We start from the raw sequence: 19810 nt of genomic DNA on the forward strand, positions 1-19810 counted from the left end.
CGCCGGGAGCGGTAGGTCCATTTCCCCCCCCCCCCCCCCCCCCCCCCCCCGCCCGCTCCCCGCTCCTGAGGCTGCCCGCCTCCGACAGGGGGCGTTTCCCGCCCAGACGCACCCGGCGATGCCGGGGGACCATCGGGTTGTCACTCCTCGGGGGGCGGTACTGCCATCCGGTGTGGAGACCAGGTGGGTCAGTGGTTAGAGCATCCGCCCAGGGACCCAGAGGGCGCGGGTTTGAATCCCGGTCCAGGGCAGGTACCTGGGTTGCAGGCTCCATCCCCCCAGCCCCCGGGCGTGTGTGCAGGAGGCAACCAATCCGTGTGTCTCTCTCACATGGATGTTGCTCTCGCTCTCCCTCCCTTAATCAATGGGGGAAAACCCTCGGGTGAGGAATAACAAGCGAAAAAAGAAAGCAGAGAGGGAGAGAGGTTGTATGTGTCCTCTGGCTGTTGAAACATGGCCAGCACGCCTGTTCTCGCTCAGTTCTCCAAGGTCAAGGGGTCAGGGCGCCCCAGGGGAGCCTGTTCTTTGCCTTTTGCATCTCGGGGGGCCGTGCCTCGGTGTGGGGGTCCCTCACTCCTACCTGTGCCCTCTGCCCTCATCTGTCCTCCCCTCTGCCCCTTGCAAGGCCCCTGGTCCTGGGGTTGGAGGCCCGCCCAGGTCATCTGGGGGATCTCATCTCGAGTCCCTACCTTCAGTGCAAAGAACCTTTTTTTTTATTATTCCAAAGTAGGTCCCAGTTGCTGGTACCCAGGGTTAGGACGAGGACATAATTTTTTTATATATATTTTTTTTATTGATTTCAGAGAGGAAGGGAGAGAGAGGAGAGGGAGAGAGAGATAGAAGCATCAATGATGAGAGAGAATCATTGATGGGCTGTCTCCCGCACGCCCCCTACTGGGGACCGAGCCCGCAACCCGGGCATGTGCCCTTGACGGGAATCGAACCTGGGACCCTTCAGTCCGCAGGCTTACGCTCTATCCACTGAGCCACACCGGCCAGGGATGGACATAACTTTAGGGGGAACCATCAACCCGCCCCAGACGCCCAGCGTCGGGGTGAAGTGGCCCGTGGTGATGGTCGCCGTCAGGCAGGTGGGATGGTGACCAGGTCCCTCAGCCAGAGCCGGTGGGTCAGTGGTTAGAGCATCCGCCCCAGCCGGGGCGAACACCAGCCCGGCGGGCACCCGGCCAGCACCTGTCCCCAGCAGCCGGGCCTCCCGGCACAGGCCCCAGGCCCCAAAGAGCCCACGAAAGTGTCACCCCCACTCGGGTGCCTCTCCGTGAAGCCTGCACCCGCCCCCCATAACCCACAGCCCTTTCTCGCTTCCTCCCCGGCTGCTGGTGCTCTCCCTCAGTGCCGTCCCCGGGCGGCTGTGGGTTTGAGGTGGTTTCAGACGGGGTTTCTTCACCTTTCACCTCCGGTTCGCGCCGGGTTTGGAGCCGCTCAGAGCCTCCGGGGCGAGGAAGGGTGACATCAGTGTGTGTGACAGCGTCTGTGGTCTGAGGTTTCTCGGTTCCGAAAAGGAAGCGGATGTCGGTCTGAGGGGTTTGTGGCTCGCAGCCGCAAACCGCCAACTGCCTGCACGTGGCTGAGGGCCAGACTGGCTGCCGTTTTCCTCTGAACCCATAACCATCCCCCCAGAACAGAGTGCGCCCCAGAACCAGACTTTGCATTCCGATCCTCTTCCTGCAGAGACATCCTGATTTTTTTTTTTTAAGCCAAAGCGAGCAGCAGGGAGTTGGCGATAACATCTCATTTCAGTCGATTTGCTCCTAACGATTTGCTCCTAACACGGGCCAGGTGGGTGGGGGGAGAGGGTCGGTAATTCTGCCTCCTTTAAACAGAACCGTGAGAAACGCTAAGAAAGCAGGTGTGAAAGGGACAGAGTGGCAGACAGAACTGAGGCGCCCCCAAAGGCGTCCACATCTGCTCCCCCAAAACCACCCCTTCCCGTGGCAAAGGGCGTGGAGGAAGCACCTGGAATGAGTGGGATTGAAGTTGCTGATCGGGGGACTAATTTTATATTTAATTAGTAACTCATTCTTAGGAGGCTTTTTAAATATATTTTTTACAGAGAGGAAGAGAGAGGGATAGAGAGTTAGAAACATTGATGGGAGAGAAACATCGATCAGCTGCCTCCTGCACACTCCCCTACTGGGGATGTGCCCACAACCAAGGTACATGCCCTTGACCGGAATCGAACCTGGGACCCTTGAGTCCGCAGGCCGACGCTCTATCCACTGAGCCAAACCGGTTTCGGCCTTAGGAGGCTTTTTAAAAAATATACGTGTATTGATTTCAGAGAGGAAGGGAGAGAAACATCAACAATGAGAGAGAATCATCGATCAGCTGCCTCCTGCACACCCTCCTGGGGATCGAACCCGGGCATGTGCCCTTGACCAGAATCGAACTTGGGACCCTTCAGTCCACAAGCTGAGCCAAACCAGCCAGGGCAGGAGCCTTTTCTCTTATTGACTTCAGAGAGGAAGGGAGAGGGAGAGAGAGATGGAAACATCAATGATGAGAGAGAATCATTGATCGGCTGCCTCCTGCACACCCTCCTGGAGGTTGAGCCTGCAACCCCGCATGTGGCCTGACCGGGAATCGAACCGGGTGACCTCCTGGTTCCTGGGTGGATGCTCAACCACTGAGCCACCCCGGCCGGGCTCTAACGGTTCATGTTTTAAAATGTATGTGTATCCTGTTTCTTGGATACATTTTTACCAAGGGTTAAAACAATAAAAAGGAACCTAGAGTGTGAATGGCAAGATCTAAAAAAAAAAAAAGGAAGAAATACATGAGCCCATGGGGACTTCCCCACATGCCCAGAGGAAGTGAGACCTGTGACTCAGCTAGATTTTCCTCATTATTTATTAAAGAGCAAGTTTGAGAGTCCACAGGGGAAGGGAAGGTTGTGACCCCTGGGCCCTCAGCAGCAGCAGCTGGTGCGTTGCTCACCTGTCCAGGGGGGCGTGACTCAGGGATAACGGGCCAGATATGTGTCAGCCTGGTCTCGGGGTACAGCCCCCCCACACACACACTGCTACCCCTCCTTCCCCCACACCTGGCCAGGGTCTGGCACACAAAGACCCTCAGGAAACTCCCTGGCAAGAAACGCTCAGCACGCCATCCTGTGAGGTAGTCCGGGGATTCTGCACGCTTTCCAGTTGGGGAAACTGAGGCTCAGAGAGGAGCCCAGCGGCGTGCAGGTCCCACGGGGGACGGTGAACTCGATCAGGTCTAGCAGACACCCTGCCCCCCACCGTGGCCCACGTCACAGGGCGCTGGCTCCTGCCCCAGCAGTTCCCAGTTTAGGTTCCCAGGGGAAGCAGCTGGCGGCCTGGCTCCCCTGTGGCAGCCCCGGGCTCAGGTGCGCACCTGCAGCCCAGTCCACCGCGGCCAGAAGCCAGAGGGAGCGTGGAAAGGCCGATGCTGCCGCCTAGAGGGCGATGTGAGCATGGCAGCCAGCATTCCTTGGTCAATGCTGCCATCTAGCGGCTGCTGCGGGCACGGCAGGCAGGCAGGGTCCTTCGTTTGAAGGCTTGGCCAATGCTGCCACCTAGAGGGTGGCGTGGGCATGGCAGCCAGCCTTGGTCTTGCGGCTCCATCCTGATGGTTTTTTCACACCGGCTCCCAGGTATTTGGGGGGAAGGGGACCCCTAGGACGCCTTCAAGCCCACCAGACGGGCGCTTTCGGCCCAGAGCCGCCGGGCCACCTCGTCATCCTCAGCCTCGGGGGCCGGGGCCTTCTCTCGGAGTCCATCGAAGTACTTCCCAGAAACGCCCTCCAGTTCCTCGGCCACGGCCAGGTAGGTGCTGGTCTGGGCCGCCAGCTGGGGGCTCTTGACCAGCAGCCAGAAGATGGGCCCTGCAATCAGCCCACAGAGCGTTCAGCCCACAGGCATCAGGACGCCAAAGGTCCTACCCAACCCAAGACGCGGGCGGGGCCCGGGCAGGCCAGACGTTGGCCGGGCGTCCCACTGAGCCCGCGCGGGGCTTCTGCCCCTGCGGTTCCCTCCCCTTCCCTAGCACATCCCTCCAGAAGCTGCCTCCCCCAGGAAGCCCCCCTGGCTTTTCCCAGGCAAATGGAGGCTCTCCCTCCTGTCCATCAGCCCCGAGGCCCCACCGTACCCCATCTTGCTTTAAAATCACTTTTTGTTGTTGTTAGTCCTCACCCGAGGACATTTTTCTATTGATTTTTAGGGAGAGTAAAAGAGCGGGAAAGACAGAGAGAAACATGGATGTGAGAGAAACACATCAACTGGTTGCCTCCTGCACAAGCCCGGACCAGGGCCCAGGCCCAGGCCCTGGAGGAGCCTGCAACCAAGGTACATGCCCTTAACCGGAATCGAACCCGGGACCCTTGGGGGTCTGCTCTATCCATTGAGCCAAACCGGCCAGGGCTAAAATAACTTTTATTATAGACTGCAAACAGCTTAAGATGCTGGCCCCTGGTCGCACCCACCACGTGTCTTTCCGGGTGACAATGCCAGTTGTAAAGTTCGAACTGTCCCCCTCAGTCTGGGCCAGGCGCTGTGCTGGCCGGTTACGGGAGGCCTCCTCCTGCCCTCCCGGGGCGCTGACGCAGGCCCGCCCTCTGCAGGAGGAGGCTGAGGCTCAGAGAGGTGCCGCCGCCCCCCTGGGGCACAGCTGGTTTGGGGTGGAACTGAGGTGACCCTGAGCTCAGCCAGACCCCAGGGGTTGGCTCCGAGGGCTTCCCCTCTGAGACGTGGCTTTCTCGTCAGTCAGATGGGCCCTGGCCTGTGTCCTGGGCTATTCTGAGGCTCCACACAGCGGCGGTTCTCAGCCTGTGGGTCGCGACCCCTTTGGGGGTCAAACGAACCTTTCACAGGGGTCGCCTAAGACCATGGTCGGCAAACCGCGGCTCGCGAGCCACATGGAGCTCTTTGGCCCCTTGAGTGTGGCTCTTCCACAAAACACCACGGCCTGGGCGAGTCTATTTTGAAGAAGTGGCGTTAGAAGAAGTTTAAGTTTAAAAAATTTGGCTCTCAAAAGAAATTTCAATCGTTGTGTTGATATTTGGCTCTGTTGACTAATGAGTTTGCCGACCACTGGCCTAAGACATCCTGCATATCAGATATTTACATTACGATTCATTAACAGTAGCAAAATTACAGTTATGAAGTAGCAATGAAAATAATTTTATGGTTGGGGGTCACCACAACATGAGGAGCTGTATTAAAGGGTCGCGGCATGAGGAAGGTGGAGAACCACGGCCACGCAGAAACGTGACTTTCTTGGTGCCACGATGACTCAGGAGAGGGAGCAGAGCCCAGCCCCTGGACAGCCTGTGATGTGACGTTAGCATCACGTCAGCCTGACTGGCTAGCAGTCAACCCGAGCTCGGGCGACACTGTATGTCTGGGGGTGGCTGTGAGGGTGTGACCGGGAGATGAGCATTTGAATCGACAGACGGAGTAAAGGAAACCCAGGTGGGCGGCATGTAGTCACTCCAGGGCAAGAATAGAAAAAGGGCCCTAACCGGCGTGGCTCAGTGGATAGAGCATTGGCCAGCGGACTGAAGGGTCTCAGGTTCGATTCCCATCAAGGGAGTGTACCTTGGTTGCGGGCACATCCCCAGTGGGGAGTGTGCAGGAGGCAGCTGATCGATGTTTCTCTCATGGATGTTTCTAACTCTCTATCCATCTCTCTTCCTCTCTGTAAAAAATCAATAAAATATTTTTTTAAAAAAAGATACTATAAACCGTGCACCTGATCAGTGTTCCCCTCTGCACTGGCTGACAGAAAGCTCAGGGCAAATAGGTGGTTGATCTCCACAAAAGTCTGGAATACTTCTGGTGCCCATTTGAGATACAAACACACTGAGTGGCCGGATGATTATGCGTTCAGAGATCATCATAATCTGCCACTCCGTGCACATCCCACTGGTCTCAATGCCCTGCAGGCGGCTCCTGGGCCCCAGGCCGGGAGGGCAGGGGTTTAGCGAGGGCCCCCGGGCCAGGAGGGGGCTTACCGAGAGTGAAGCTGGAGAAGGCAGAGCTGTGCATGCCCGTGTGCCGGCCCAGCTCTGTCCTGGCCACGCCGGGGTGCAGCGCGTTCACCGTCACGCCCGTGCCTGGGGAGAGAAGGGAGGGGGGAGGGGGCGGGGGGGGGGGGCAGACGGATATCAGATTCGCTCCTTCCCAGCAAGCCTGACGCTGTCCACCCTGAGCTCCGGGGCTGCCCCATTTCCTGCCCTTGAACCCACATCACCTTGTTGCTCTGAAACCTCCACGCCAGGTGGTTTCATCGTGCGAGGCGGCTCCGTCACATGGCTGCCCAGAGCACGGCCTCTCCACCCCAGTGTGTCAAAATCAAAATCACGTGGAGCCTGGGGACACCCAGACCGCGGGCCCCACCCCCAGAGGCCTGAAGCAGTGGGTCGGGGTGGGGTCTGACAGGCACCCAGGTGAGCGGACAACCCACCCCCCTATGAGAAACAAGGGCAAAGGCGTGATTGATTAGTGATGTCTGCTTCAGGCACCAGGGGGGAGCCTGGTGGTGTGTGATTGATTAGTGATGTCTGCTTCAGGCACCAGAGGGGAGCCTGGTGGTGTGTGATTGATTAGTGATGTCTGCTTCAGGCACTGGAGGGGAGCCTGGTGGTGTGTGATTGATTAGTGATGTCTGCTTCAGGCACTGGAGGGGAGCCTGGTGGTGTGTGATTGATTAGTGATGTCTGCTTCAGGCACTGGAGGAAAGCCTGGTGGTGTGTGATTGATTAGTGATGTCTGCTTCAGGCACTGGAGGGGAGCCTGGTGGTGTGTGATTGATTAGTGATGTCTGCTTCAGGCACTGGAGGAAAGCCTGGTGGTGTGTGATTGATTAGTGATGTCTGCTTCAGGCACCAGGGGGGAGCCTGGTGGTGTGTGCTTGATTAGTGATGTCTGCTTCAGGCACCAGGGGGGAGCCTGGTGGTGTGTGATTGATTAGTGATGTCTGCTTCAGGCACCAGTGGGGAGCCTGGTGGTGTGTGATTGATTATTGATGTCTGCTTCAGGCACCAGGGGAGAGCCTGGTGGTGTATGATTGATTAGTGATGTCTGTTTCAGGCACCAGTGGGGTGCCTGGTGGTGTGTGATTGATTAGTGATGTCTGCTTCAGGCACCAGTGGGGTGCCTGGTGGTGTGTGATTGATTAGTGATGTCTGCTTCAGGCACCGGTGGGGAGCCTGGTGGTGTGTGATTGATTAGTGATGTCTGCTTCAGGCACTGGAGGAAAGCCTGGTGGTGTGTGATAGATTAGTGATGTCTGCTTCAGGCACCAGAGGGGAGCCTGGTGGTGTGTGCTTGATTAGTGATGTCTGCTCAGGTACTGGAGGGGCGCCTGGTTGTGTGTGTCATGCATTTGCCTCCTGTGTCCTAGAGCCCATGCTTGACCTCCCATCAGCCCAGGGTCACAGCAGGACCGCTCCGGGCTCAGAGCTCCAGGAAGAGGCACGGCACACACGCACCTTGCAGCCTCCGGCTCAGCTCCCGGGTGAAGAGGACAATGGCCAGCTTACTCTGGCAGTAGGCCGCCTTCGTGTTATACTTCCTCTTCTCCCAGTTCAGGTCGTCAAAGTCTATGTGCCCAGCCACGTGGGCCAAGGACGAGAGGTTGATGATCCGCGAGGGGGCCGAGGCCTTCAGCTTGTCCAGCAGTAAGTTCGTCAGGAGAAAGTGACCTGGATGAACGCCGACAAAAAGAGAACTGTCCCAAAGACTTTACGAGCGCGCAGTGACCCCAGGAGTGGCCACCTGGCCGACATGGAAAGTGAACACCCCCCCGCCCCGGCCGGTGTGGCTCAGTGGATAGAGTCAGCCTGCAGACTGAAGGGTCCCAGGTTCAATTCCCGTCAAGGGCACAGGCCTGGGTTGTGGGCTCCATCCCCAGTGGGGGGCATGCAGGAGGCAGCCGATCAAGGATTCCCTCTCATCATTGATGTTTCTCTCTCCCTCCCTCTCCCTTCCTCTCTGAAATCCATAAAAATATTTAAAAAAAAAAAAAAAAAGGAAGTGGACACCCCCTCCCAGAGCCGTGCCTGACCCGCTCGGCTCACGTCCCGGCGTGCGCAGCGCGGCCTCACCCAGGTGGTTCACGCCGAGCTGCATCTCGAAGCCGTCCTCCGTGGTCCAGTGTGGGCAGCGCATGACGGCCGCGTTGTTGATCAGCACGTGCACCTTCTCCTCCTCTGGAAGACAGGGGCCGGGCAAGTGCGTCAGCTCCCGCCTGCGCCGGGCCGCACGGTGTCCCCGACCTTCCCGACCACCCGGAACCTGGGCACGGGCCTTCCTGCGGAAACGGAGTCTTTGCGGAAGTAACCGAGTAAAGATGAGGTCACAGGTCCTCATCCAGCATGACTAGCGTCCTCACAAGAAGGGGAGTCTGGGCCTGGCTGGTGTGGCTCAGTGGGCTGGGTGTCGCCCCAGGTACCACAAGGTCACCAGTTCAGTTCCCAGTCAGGCACGTGCCTGGATTTGGGGCTCGATTTCCGGCGGGGAGCATGCAGGAGGCAGCTGATGGGTGTTTCTCTCTCTCCCTCTCCCTCCCCCTCTCTCTAGAAATCAGTAAAAATCCTATATAATAAAAGCCTAATGTGCTAAGTGTCCGATCGATTGGTCAGCCATTCAACCAATCGAAGCATAATATGCTACTGATATGCTAAGGCTGCTCAACCACTCGCTGTGATGTGCACTGACCACCAGGGGGCAGACGTTCTGACTGGTAGGTTAGCTTGCTGCTGGGGTCTGGCTGATAGGGGCTGAGCAAGACCGGCCAGACATGCCCTGGAGCCCTCCCACAGTCCCTAGCCGGCTGGCCAACCTCCTGCATCCCTCCCCACCCCATCGGCCTGGCCTGTGCCTTCTCGCAATCCAGGTCCCCTTGAGGGATGTCAGAGAGACAGTTTCGGCCCGATCCCGCAGGCCAGGCTGAGGGACCCCACTGGTCCACGAATTTGTGCACCAGGCCTCTAGCATTTAAAAGAAAGAAAAGTAGTGAAGTTTTTCACAATGAAAACTTCACCATGTCCCTATCCGGTTTGGCTCAGTGGATAGAGCGTCGGCCTGCAGACTGAAGGGTCCCAGGTTCGGTTCCGGTCAAGGGCATGTACCTTGGTTGTGGGCACATCCCCAGTAGGGGGTGTGCAGGAGGCAGCTGATCGATGTTTCTCTCTCATCGATGTTTCTAACTCTCTCTCCCTCTCCCTTCCTCTCTGTAAAAAAATCAATAAAATATGTTTAAAAAAAAAAAAAGAAAAGAAAGAAAGAAAGGAAGAAAACTTCACCCTTCAGCAGGGGAAAAGTTAGCAGTGAGTCCCCTGAGGTTGGTGTGGAATCAAAGGTGTTTAGTTCTTCACCATCCCGAATTTTATCGATTTTATCAATTTTCCCATAAGGAGCATGTATTTCTTTGCATCAGGGAAAACAGTCCATTCGTGTTTATTTGTTCGCCTCTTCTCAGCACCCGCTCCTCTGTGTCCCGGCTAGCTTCCCTGCTGTGATTTCACACGCAGCCGGGTGGAGAGGAAGAGGCTGTCTCCGAGACGTGCAGACACCGTCACCCGCAAGTCAAATGACACGGACACGAGGTCAGACGTTCACAGCAGCCGCGGGAAGGCTGGCAGCCAAATGGCCGGAACCCGCCAGACCACACGAGGGAACACGATACCATGCAGCCACAAGAAAGGCATAAAGAGATACAATGTAGCCACAATAAAGGCATAAAGAGATACAATGTAGCCGCAAGAAAAGCATAAAGAGATACAATGTAGCCACAATAAAGTCATAAAGAGATACAATGTAGCCGCAAGAAATGCATAAAGAGATACATTGTAGCCACAATAAAGGCATAAAGAGATACAATGTAGCCACAATAAAGGCATAAAGAGATGCGATTCGGCCACAAGAAAAGAATAAAGAGATATAATGTAGCCACAATAAAGGCATAAAGAGATACAATGTAGCCACAAGAAAAGCATAAAGAGATACAATGTAGCCACAAGAAAGGAATGAGCCCTAACCAGTTTGGCTCAGTGGATAGAGCATCCGCCTGTGGACTCAAGGGTCCCAGGTTCTATTCTGGTCAAGGGCATGTACCTTGGTTGGGGGCACATCCCCAGTAGGGGGTGTTCAGGAAGCAGCTGATCGATGTTTCTCTCTCATTGGTGTTTCTAACTCTCTCTCCCTCTCCCTTCCTCTCTGTAAAAAATCAATAAAATATATTTTTTTAAAAAAGAAAGGAATGAAGAGATACAATGTAGCCACAAAGAAAGAATGAAGAGATACAATGTAGCCACAATAAAGTCGTAAAGAGATACCATGTAGCCACACGGAAAGAATGAAGAAATACCATGCAGCCACAAGAATGAGGAAGCTGAGAGAACGGGGAGGGCAGTGCTGGGACACCACCGGGCGTAGGACAGGCTCCAATTCGTACTAAAAGCCACGGGCGGAGATGCACCTTCCTGTGTGGCAGATGCATGAACTCTCTGCAGACGGACATGTGAGCACTGAACACACGTGAGGAAGGCGGGGCTGGGAGCCAGGGGCGGGCGTGGCAGGGAGACGTCTGACTGCCTCTGCTTTTGTACCTTCTGAACATTGAATACTGTCCACCTCATTCCTGTTCAAAAACATGAGTACGCCCACAGTCCAGAGAACCCCAGGTGGGGAGCAAAATGCGTGAGTCGGCAATCAGTGTGACAAGTGCAGAAACTCGAGCCTGATCCTAGGATTTGAAAAAAAAAAAAAAAAACAAAGTCCAGCCCGGCTGGTGTGGCTCAGTGGTTAAGCATCGACCTATGAACCAGGAGGTCACAGTTCGATTCTGGTCAAGGACACATGCCCGGGTTGCAGGCTCGATCCGCAGTAGGGAGCATGCAGGAGGCAGCTGATCCATGATTCTCTCTCATCGTTGATGTTTCTGTCTCCCTCTCCCTCTCCCTTCCTCCCTGAAATCAATAAAAATAATATTTTTTAAAAGGGACCAGGGCCAGACAGTAGAGATGATTGGCTTTGTGAGCTTAAGGTCCAGGCCTGGTTTAATTCCTGGTCCTCAGAGCCTGGCCCCCCGAGGTCTCACCCACACGGTGAGATCAATGATCTTCTACCTTCAATGACCTTCTTGGCAAACTCTCGGACGGACTTCAGCGAGGCCAAGTCCAGGTGCCGGGCGTTGACGCGGTGATTCAGGGTCTCCCCACGGATGTCCTTGGCCGCCGCCTCACACTTCTCCATGTCTCGACAGGCCAGGATGACGTTGCCGCCTGGAAGCCCGGGATGGAAAAAAAATTTTTTAAAAATAAAGCCCTATATATCTCTAGTGACACATGATCTCGCTCATCTAGGGGAAATGATGAACAACATAGACTGATGAACAAGAACAGACCCAGAAACAAGGAGGAATCGATCGATCAGACTGTCGGGCCGCAGAGGGAGGATAGGGGAGGGTGGGGGGAGGGGGAGAGATCAACCAACGGACTTGTGTGCATGCATATGAGCCTAACCAATGGTTAAGTTCAACAGGGGGGTGGGACATGCGTGGGGAGGGGTGTGGGATGGGAATGGGGGGATGAGCCCCCACCGCCCCGCCCCACCCCAGCCCCCAAAGCCCCCCCCCCAGCCCCCACCGCCCCGCCCCGGGACTCACCCCTCCTGGCCAGCTCCAAGGCGGTCTCCCGCCCGATGCCGGTGTTGGCGCCCGTGACGATGACGGTCTTGCCCTGAAGGGTGGCCTTGCTGGGACAGGCCCCGCCCGCGACATAGTCCCTGAAGGCGAGAGAGAGCCCCTCAGCTCCACCTGCCTGACCACGCACCGGGGACCCCACCGCTTGGATCGCAGGCAAGCGGCCCCTCTGAGCTCGTGTCCCCCAACGGAAAGACGGGCCGACACTGCCTGACTCCACGAGGCCGTTGCCAGGTTACGGCTGATGGCTTGCTGTTCCACTTCCTTACGCATCATTGTTCGCTCCCTGTATGTGTCCTAAAAGGGGATCGAACCCGGAACCTGGAGGTATTGGGATGAGGCTCTAACCCACCGAGCTGCCTGGCCAGGGAAAAATCATCTACACTAGTAATAGCCTAGTCATGCCCTCACGTCGTCACAAGATGGCCGTCACAACATGGCCATCACAAGGTGGCCACGCGCACAGCAGAGGCAGGGCCAGCAGCCGCTCCATGCGGTGAGGCCTGGGGATCCCGCAGCTCTGCGCAATGCAGAGGAGGCCGGTCCAGGCAGAGGAGGCAGGTCGTGGCAGGGGGGGCAGTTGGGGGTGATCAGGCTGGCAGAGGAGGGCAGTTGGGGGCGATCAGGCCAGCAGGGGAGCAGTTAAGGGGACGATCAGACTGGCAGGCAGAAGTGGTTAAGGATAATCAGGCAGGCAGGCGAGCAGTTAGGAGCCTAAACCGGCAGTCGGACATCCCCCGAGGGGTCCCAGATTGGAGAGGGTGCAGGCCGGGCTGAGAGACACCCGCCCCCCAGACCTGGAGACAGGGAAGCATCGATCAGACTGTCAAACCCCAGAGGGAAGGTAGGGGAGGGTGGGGATGAGGGGGAGAGATCAACCAAAGGACTTGTGTGCATGCATATAAGCCTAACCAGTGGTCACGGACAACAGGGGGGTGGGGGCATGCGTGGGGAGGGGTTTGGGATGGGAATGGGGGGATGAGGACAAATACGTGACACCATAATCAATAAAGAAATTAAAAAAGAAACACTACAGTCACCAGCCACCTGACGCTCTTTCATTTAAATCACTTAATAACTAACCAGTCAGTGCTGGGCTCTCACATCGATGTGTCTCTCTCCCTCTCCCCTCTAAAGCACTTCCATCACCGCAGTAAGTTCTACTGAACAGCGCTGCTATAGAGCAGTTGGTAGCTGTTCTTTGGGGTTTGTTTGTGGGGGTTTTTTAAATATTTTTTTATTATTTTCAGAGAGGAAGGGAGAGAGAGATAGAAACATCAACGATGAGCCGAAACCGGTTAGGCTCAGTGGATAGAGTGTCGGCCTGCGGACTGAAAGGTCCCAGGTTCGATTCCGGTCAAGGGCATGTACCTTGGTTGCGGGCACATCCCCAGTAGGGGGTGTGAAGGAGGCAGCTGATCGAGGTTTCTCTCTCATCGATGTTTCTAACTCTCTCTCCCTCTCCCTTCCTCTCTGTAAAAAAAAAATCAATAAAATATAATAATAATAAAAAAAAGAAACATCAACGATGAGAATCATTGATTGGCTGCCTCCTGCACGCCCCCCACTGGGGATCGAATCGAGCTCGCAACCACGGGCATGCGCCCTTGACCGGAATCGAACCTGGGATCCTTCGGTCCGCAGGCCAACGCTCTATCCACTGAGCCAAACCAGCCAGGGCTGTGGGGTTTTTTAACTGTCTAAAGTTTTACCTATGTCTCCCTTTCCCCCAATTGACCCTTCCCCCCACCCCCCACCCCAGCCAGCCATTCCCATCCCGCCAGTCCGAGAAAGATCAATATCTCATGATCTCACTCATAGGTGGGGTATAATGAGCAACATAATTTGATGAACAAGAATAGATCCAGATGGAGCGTCGGTCTGCGGACTGAAGGGTCCCAGGTTCGATTCCAGTCAAGGGCATGCACTTTGGTTGCGGGCACATCCCCAGTGGGAGGTGTGCAGGAGGCAGCTGATCCATGTTTCTCGTGGATGTTTCTAACTCTCTATCCCTCTCCCTTCCTCTCTGTAAAAAATCAATAAAATATTTTTTTTAAAAAAAAAGAATAGATCCAGACACAAATGGCAGGGGAGGGAGGTGAGAGGGTTAGAGAGCCACCAAAGGACTTGTACGCATGCCTATCAGCATAAGCAATGGGTTTGTTTTGTTTTTTAAGTGAGCTACACACACACTCACACCCCATGCAACCGGAGCTTTCCCTGTGTCGAGTTGCACAATTCTCTCTGTTCCCCTCATTTCGGATTAGAGAGTTTAGGGGGCACACACTTTTCCTTGCACCCCGGCCCAGCCGGTGACATACGGGGCTGCTCGATAACTATCTGCAGAATGAATGAATGAATTCACCCGTTAGAAGCCCGGAAGCCGCTAGACCAACAAGTTTCCCAGGGCCCGGACCCGCCCCTTCCTCTGAGTGACCTTGGCGGTGACCTGCCATCGCCGGGGCTTCGGGGCGTCCCCACGTCCTCCGGGGGCGCTGCAGGGGGGTGGCTGGCGGGCGAGGAGTCGGAGGTCCCCGCCCGGCCTCCGCTCCCCCGGCTGCAGACCGGAGCCGGCACGCACTCACCTGAGCAGCACGGCGCCGCCCACCGCCGTGCCCAGCATGGACACCGGCACCAGGTAGCGGTTCATGCCGGGCGGGCGCGGGACGCAGCGCGGGGCCGCCCGCACCTCCGCCGCCCGGTCGCTCCAAGGAGCGTGCGACCCGCGATCCACGTGGGGAAGGGCAGGCGGCCCGGCTGGAACCGCCGACTTCCTGAAAGGGGCGTGGCGTGGCCGACAGGGGGCGGGGCTTCCAGGGCGGGACCTATGGGGGTGGGACGTGAGCGCTACTGCTGCTGGGAAATGTAGTTTACTAGGCTGTGGGCGTGGCCTAGGGCTGTGGGCGAGGCTGAAGGGGCGGGGCCTACGCGGTGTTGGAATGACGTCACCGTCGTTCTGCTGCAAAACACAGCTCAGTTCTGGGGTGAATCCAGGATTCCAATCCTGCAGCTGCCGCTTCAGGACTGTTCCTCTGGGTGTCTTTCCAATGTATCAGCCTGTTGCCTCGTCTGAAATGTGTTTAGACCTTCCTCACAGACGCTATGGCTGACTTTTAGGATTCTGATGCTCAGGACCAATATACTAGCCTCGGGTTTCCAAACTCCTGGGTCTGAGGGAGGAGGGACTGGGGGCCTGGACTCCTGGGTCTGAGGGAGGAGGGCTGGGGGCCTGGGCTCCTGGGTCTGAGGGAGGAGGCTGGGGCCCTGGGCTCCTGGGTCTGAGGGAGGAGGCTGGGGGCCTGGGCTCCTGGGTCTGAGGGAGGAGGCTGGGGGCCTGGGCTCCTGGGTCTGAGGGAGGAGGGCTGGGGGCCTGGGCTCCTGGGTCTGAGGGAGGAGAGCTGGGTGCCTGGGGGGCTGGACTCCTGGGTCTGAGGGAGGAGGGCTGGGTGTTTTGACTCCTGGATCGGAGGGACCCTGGAGGCAGACCCTAAGGACTGATTGGTGCTGTAGGATCCGGTTACATGACATTCCAGGGAAGACAAAGCTATAGTGAGAGGATGGAGCTCAGTGGCTGGGGCAGAGGGAGCAGGGCAGCGATGACTGGAAGGGAATTTGGGGGGTGTGATTGGAGATAGTCTCTATCTTCATCCTATGGATGGTTATACTCCTGACTGCGTACATTTGACAAGGCTCAGCGTTCGCTTACAAATAGTGAATACCATCGCCTGCCGATCACGCTGCGATAAAGCTGGCTAAAAAGAAAAGAACCCCCTAGAGATTTTTAGGGTTTTGTTTTGGAAATCACTTGGCAACAAGTGCTTGGATAATTTACGAGTGGGTCGGCTTTGTCAGCAAGCAGCAGACACACTTGAGAATGCTTTGAAGTGAAAAATGTCGGACTGTTAAATTGTTTCCAACTGTCCCAAGAGCTCTCTGAGTATTGGCTCGGACACTAAAGCTGACCGTGGACGCAATGTTTCGTTTCCTAGGAATGGAGTGACGTGTGTTCGCTTTGGTTCTGCGGCTTTTATAGAGCTAACAACCTTTCTTCTCGGAGAGGTGTGTCTTCTTTCTGGAGTGGGCTGGAAAGCTCGGAGGGAAAACAACAGCCCTGGGCCCAGGCTCTGTTATTGGGAATTCAGTCTGGGAGTGAGGGAAGACTTCCCAGAGAAAGGGGAACCTTAGTAGGGTTTTGCAGTATGAGTAGGAGTTCTTCAAAAGGACCAAGTAGAGAGGTGGAATAGCATACGCAAAAGCCAGGAGTCAGAAGGCAACTTGCTTGGGGAGTGCCCGATATTTCACATTATAGGAGGTTGGTTCGAAGGAGGAGGCAGCTGGCAAGACATGTGGCTGAAGAGAAAATTTTTAAATTAAAAGTAATAATAATAATAATAATAATACCAGATACTGCCCTGGCTGGATGGCTAAGTTAGTTGGAGCATCATCCTGTGCACAAAAAGGTTTGATTCCAGTCAGGGCACATATGGGAGACAACCAATCTATGTTTCTTTCTCACATTGATGTTTCTTTCTCTCTCTCTCTCTCTCTCTCTCTCTCTCTCTCTTCTCTCTCTCTCTCTTTCTAAAAATCAATAAAAACATATGGTCTGGTTAGAATTTAAATAAATAAAATAAAAATAATACCAGATACTATTTCTTGAGTACCTAGTATGTGCCAAGTATTTAATCGATACAACAAACCGAAGAATTGGTTTGCTGTTGAGGATGTAGTAAGGGTGGCTGGATCTGGTCAGAGGCCTCTCCCCTTTCTGAGATTGTGGGAACTCAGAGCTCCTGGCCCGTGGAGGGGCAACGCCAGGGACAGGAGAAGGTGCCATGGAGGCTGTGGTAAAGATCCCCAGACATGGATCCAGACAGATCTTGTTTCAAATTTCTGATCCACCTCTGCTTAGATGTGTACCTTACACAGCAACTTCCCCCTCTCTCAACTTCGGGATCCTCTTACCCACCCAAATGACAAAGAGCTGGTATCCTTAATATGTAAAGAGCTCTTATGAATAAATAAGAAGAAAAAAAGCTTGCCTCCAACAGGGAGATGGGAGCATAGGCAAAGGACATGACAGGCAATTTGCAAAAAATAAAAGTACAGCCCTAGCCGGTTTGGCTCAGTGGATAGAGCATCAGCCTGCGGACTGAGGGGTCCCAGGTTCGATTCCAGTCAAGGGCATGTACCTTGGTTGCAGGCACATCCCCAGTGGGGAGTGTGCAGGAGGTGGCTGATCGATGTTTCTTTCTCATCGATGTTTCTAGCTCTCTATCCCTCTCCCTTCCTCTCTGTAAAAAATCAATAAAATATATTTAAAATAATAATAATAAAAATAAATAAATAAAAGTACGTTAACAAATGTAACGAAGCTGCTCAGCCTTACTGGGAGTCAGAGGAATGTTCGTTAGGATCATAACAACGTGTTTCCTGCCTATCAGATTGGCAGAATCAAAACAGAGATGATACTGAGTGTCGGGAAGGATGTGGCAGAACAGGTCGCATACCAGCCGGTGGGAGTGTCAGTCAGAACAGCCTTCCTAAACGGCCATTCCAATGCATGGCAAACCAGCTGTGTGGAGTTTTATCCTCCTTCCCCATGTAAGAATGTATGTAACTAATGGGTCATTGGCCCTGACTGGTGTGGCTCAGTGGATGGAGTGTCAGCCTGTGGACTGAAGGGTCCCGGGTTCGATTCCGGTCAGGGGCATGTGCCTTGGTTGCAGGCACATCCCTAGTGCGGGGTGTGCAGGAGGCAGCTGATTGGTGTTTCTCTCTCATCGATGTTTCTGACTCTCTGTAAAAAATCAATAAAATATATTTACCAAAAAAAAAAATGTCAATACAACTGGAAGTCCTGTTATATGGAACTTTAAAAGTTGTCACAATTGCTACCTTTAAAAAAATAAAAATAAGAAAACAACAACAGCCCTGACCGGTGTGGCTCAGTGGATAGAGCGTCGGCCTGCGGACTGAAAGGTCCCAGGGTTCGATTCCGGCCAAGGGCATGTGCCTTGGTTGCAGGCACATCCCCAGTAGGAGGTGTGCAGGAGGCAGCTGATCGATGTTTCTCTCTCATCGATGTTTCTAACTCTCTATCCCTCTCCCTTCCTCTCTGTGAAAAATCAATAAAATATATTTAAAAAACAACAACAACTAGTCCCTAGAGTAAAAAAAAACAAAACAAAAAAAAAACTATGCCCTGGCTGGTTTGGCTCAGTGGATAGAGCATCAGCCTGCGGACTAGAAGGTCCCAGGTTCAATTCCAGTCAAGGGCAAATGCCCCCTTTGCTGGCTCGATCCCCAGTAGGGGGCGTGCAGGAGGCAGCTGATCAATGATTCTCATCATCGAAGTTTCTATCTCTCTCTCCCTCTCCCTTCCTCTCTGAAATCAATAAAAATTAAAAATAAATAAAACAGCAGAGGGCCGTGGTTGGCTGGCTCCTGTCCTAGACTTTGGGAGCTGCCGTGCAACCAGGACCTGACCCACGGTGAGGGCCCGCGCACCCCTGGCTGCCAGTGTCATTCTAAAGGAACAATGCAGGCAGATTCCTCCCGCTGGGCGCCTCCCACCTGGTTCCCAGACACACCCGGGATGTTTCCAGTCCTCCCTCTGATCTTCATAGGCTTTGCGTGTTTACATACCAGTGTTAGCTGCCTAAGTACTGGGCGCTGTCCCAGGTGCTGAGAGGATTTTCCCACAATGCCCTCTGATTTCCCCATCAGAGGGCTCCTGGCGTCCAAGTCTCTACCGAACCAAGCTCATTTCCATGCATCTGATACTCACCCCACACAGATATACACACACTCTCCACCTGGGATGGGGTTGCTTTTAGAGTCGCCCGAGGATCACCCATCTCTTCCTCATCCCGAGGATCTTTCGAGTTCACATCTGGTTCACTTTTTTTCCTGCCAGGAAAGAAAACAATTTTTTTTTTAAAAGTTTCTATCCGGGGGGTCATGTTGTAAAGTACATGATTGTGTAGCCGCTATGCTATCCACCTGAAATGAGTACAAAATAGTATGGAATGTAAACTGAAATTGAAAAAAAAGTAACTTTTTTTAAAGTTTCTATCACCAATCCCTTAAAAAAATAAATTTAAAAAACTAGGAGGCCCTGGCTGGTGTGGCTCAGTGGATAGAGCCTCAGCCTGCGGACTGAAGGGTCCCAGGTTCGGTTCTGTTCAAGGGCACCTGCCCGGGTTGTGTGCTCGATCCTTAGTGGGGGCGTTCAGGAGGCAGCCGGTCAATGATTCTCTCAAATCATTGATGTTTCTCTCTCTCTCTCTCTCCCTTCGCCTCTGAAACCAATAAAACAATACATTTTTTCAAAAGAAAGGAAGGGCCCTCACTGGTGTGGCTCAGTGGATAGAGCGTCGGCCTGCAGACTGAAGGGTCCCGGGTTCGATTCCGGCCAAGGGCACAGGCCCGGGTTGCGGGCTCGATCCCCAGTAGGGGGCGTGCAGGAGGCAGCCGATCCATGATTCTCTCTCATCATGGATGTTTCTATCTCTCCCTCTCCCTTCCTCTCTGAAATCAATAAAATATATTTGAAAAAAATAAAAATAAAAATAAATGCAGATATTTTTTAAATAAAATAAAACACGTTTGCCCTGGCTGGTGTGGCTCAGTGGATAGAGCGTCGGCCTGTGGACTGCAAGGTCCCAGGTTGGATTCCGGCCAAGGGCATGTACCTTGGTTGTGGGCCCATCCCCAGTGGGGGGTGTACAAGAGGCAGCTGATCGATGTTTCTCTCTCATCGATGTTTCTAACTCTCTATCCCTCCCCCTTCCTCTCTGTAAAAAATCAATAAAATATATTTTAAAAAATAAAAATGAAACACGTTGGTGTCGCCTCCCCAGCCAGAGTGGGAGCTTCTTAGGCTCAGGCTTCGGGCAAATCCGCTTGCCCTGGGGGCGGCCACCCTCCCGTTTGCTCTCCTCACAGCATCAGGAAGGTCCCCACAGCTGGGTCTCCTGCCACCTCCTCCCGCCAGCCCTGCCTCCTGCAGATTCCCCCGCCCCCGCGTCCCCAAGGTGTCTCCTGGCCTGGACCTCTCTCTCATTCTCCAAATTCAGGTCACAGCTTGCATGCCACCTCCTCCCAAAGGCGTCCCCAC

At 54.5% G+C, this 19810-nt stretch overlaps 1 protein-coding gene across 4 annotated transcripts; it reads right to left on the reverse strand.

Annotated features, from left to right (window-relative positions):
• Nucleotides 1-2853: 2853 nt before the first annotated feature.
• On the reverse strand, nt 2854-18540 carry RDH13 (retinol dehydrogenase 13). Of its 4 annotated transcripts, none has more exons than XM_054709981.1 (7): nt 18479-18540; nt 11653-11771; nt 11114-11269; nt 8090-8194; nt 7475-7687; nt 5996-6097; nt 2854-3868 (listed from the first exon to the last, which is right to left on the reverse strand). In XM_054709981.1, exons 3-7 carry the CDS (start codon nt 11238-11240, stop codon nt 3660-3662), a joined length of 756 nt encoding a protein of 251 aa, XP_054565956.1. In that variant the 5' UTR covers nt 11241-11269; nt 11653-11771; nt 18479-18540; the 3' UTR covers nt 2854-3659. The 4 variants fall into 4 exon arrangements, with proteins under 4 accessions (XP_054565956.1, XP_054565954.1, XP_054565953.1 ...); XM_054709979.1 differs by lacking the exon at nt 18479-18540 and adding an exon at nt 16881-16982; XM_054709978.1 differs by lacking the exon at nt 18479-18540 and adding an exon at nt 14274-14453.
• Nucleotides 18541-19810: the final 1270 nt, after the last annotated feature.

The sequence above is a fragment of the Eptesicus fuscus genome, chromosome 21, assembly GCF_027574615.1.
Source record: "Eptesicus fuscus isolate TK198812 chromosome 21, DD_ASM_mEF_20220401, whole genome shotgun sequence".
Lineage (NCBI taxonomy): Eukaryota > Metazoa > Chordata > Mammalia > Chiroptera > Vespertilionidae > Eptesicus > Eptesicus fuscus.

What these genes read in the sequence shown, in the direction of transcription:
- RDH13 (XM_054709978.1), bottom strand. Translation starts at nt 14,338, where the DNA reads ATGAACCGCTACCTGGTGCCGGTGTCCATGCTGGGCACGGCGGTGGGC. An exon ending in GCTCGGCGTGAACCACCTGG is followed by an intron (nt 7,688 to 8,089) that starts GTGAGGCCGCGC and finishes GCGTTCATCCAG; the next exon opens with GTCACTTTCTCCTGACGAAC. An exon ending in GCTGAGCCGGAGGCTGCAAG is followed by an intron (nt 6,098 to 7,474) that starts GTGCGTGTGTGC and finishes TTCTCTCCCCAG; the next exon opens with GCACGGGCGTGACGGTGAAC.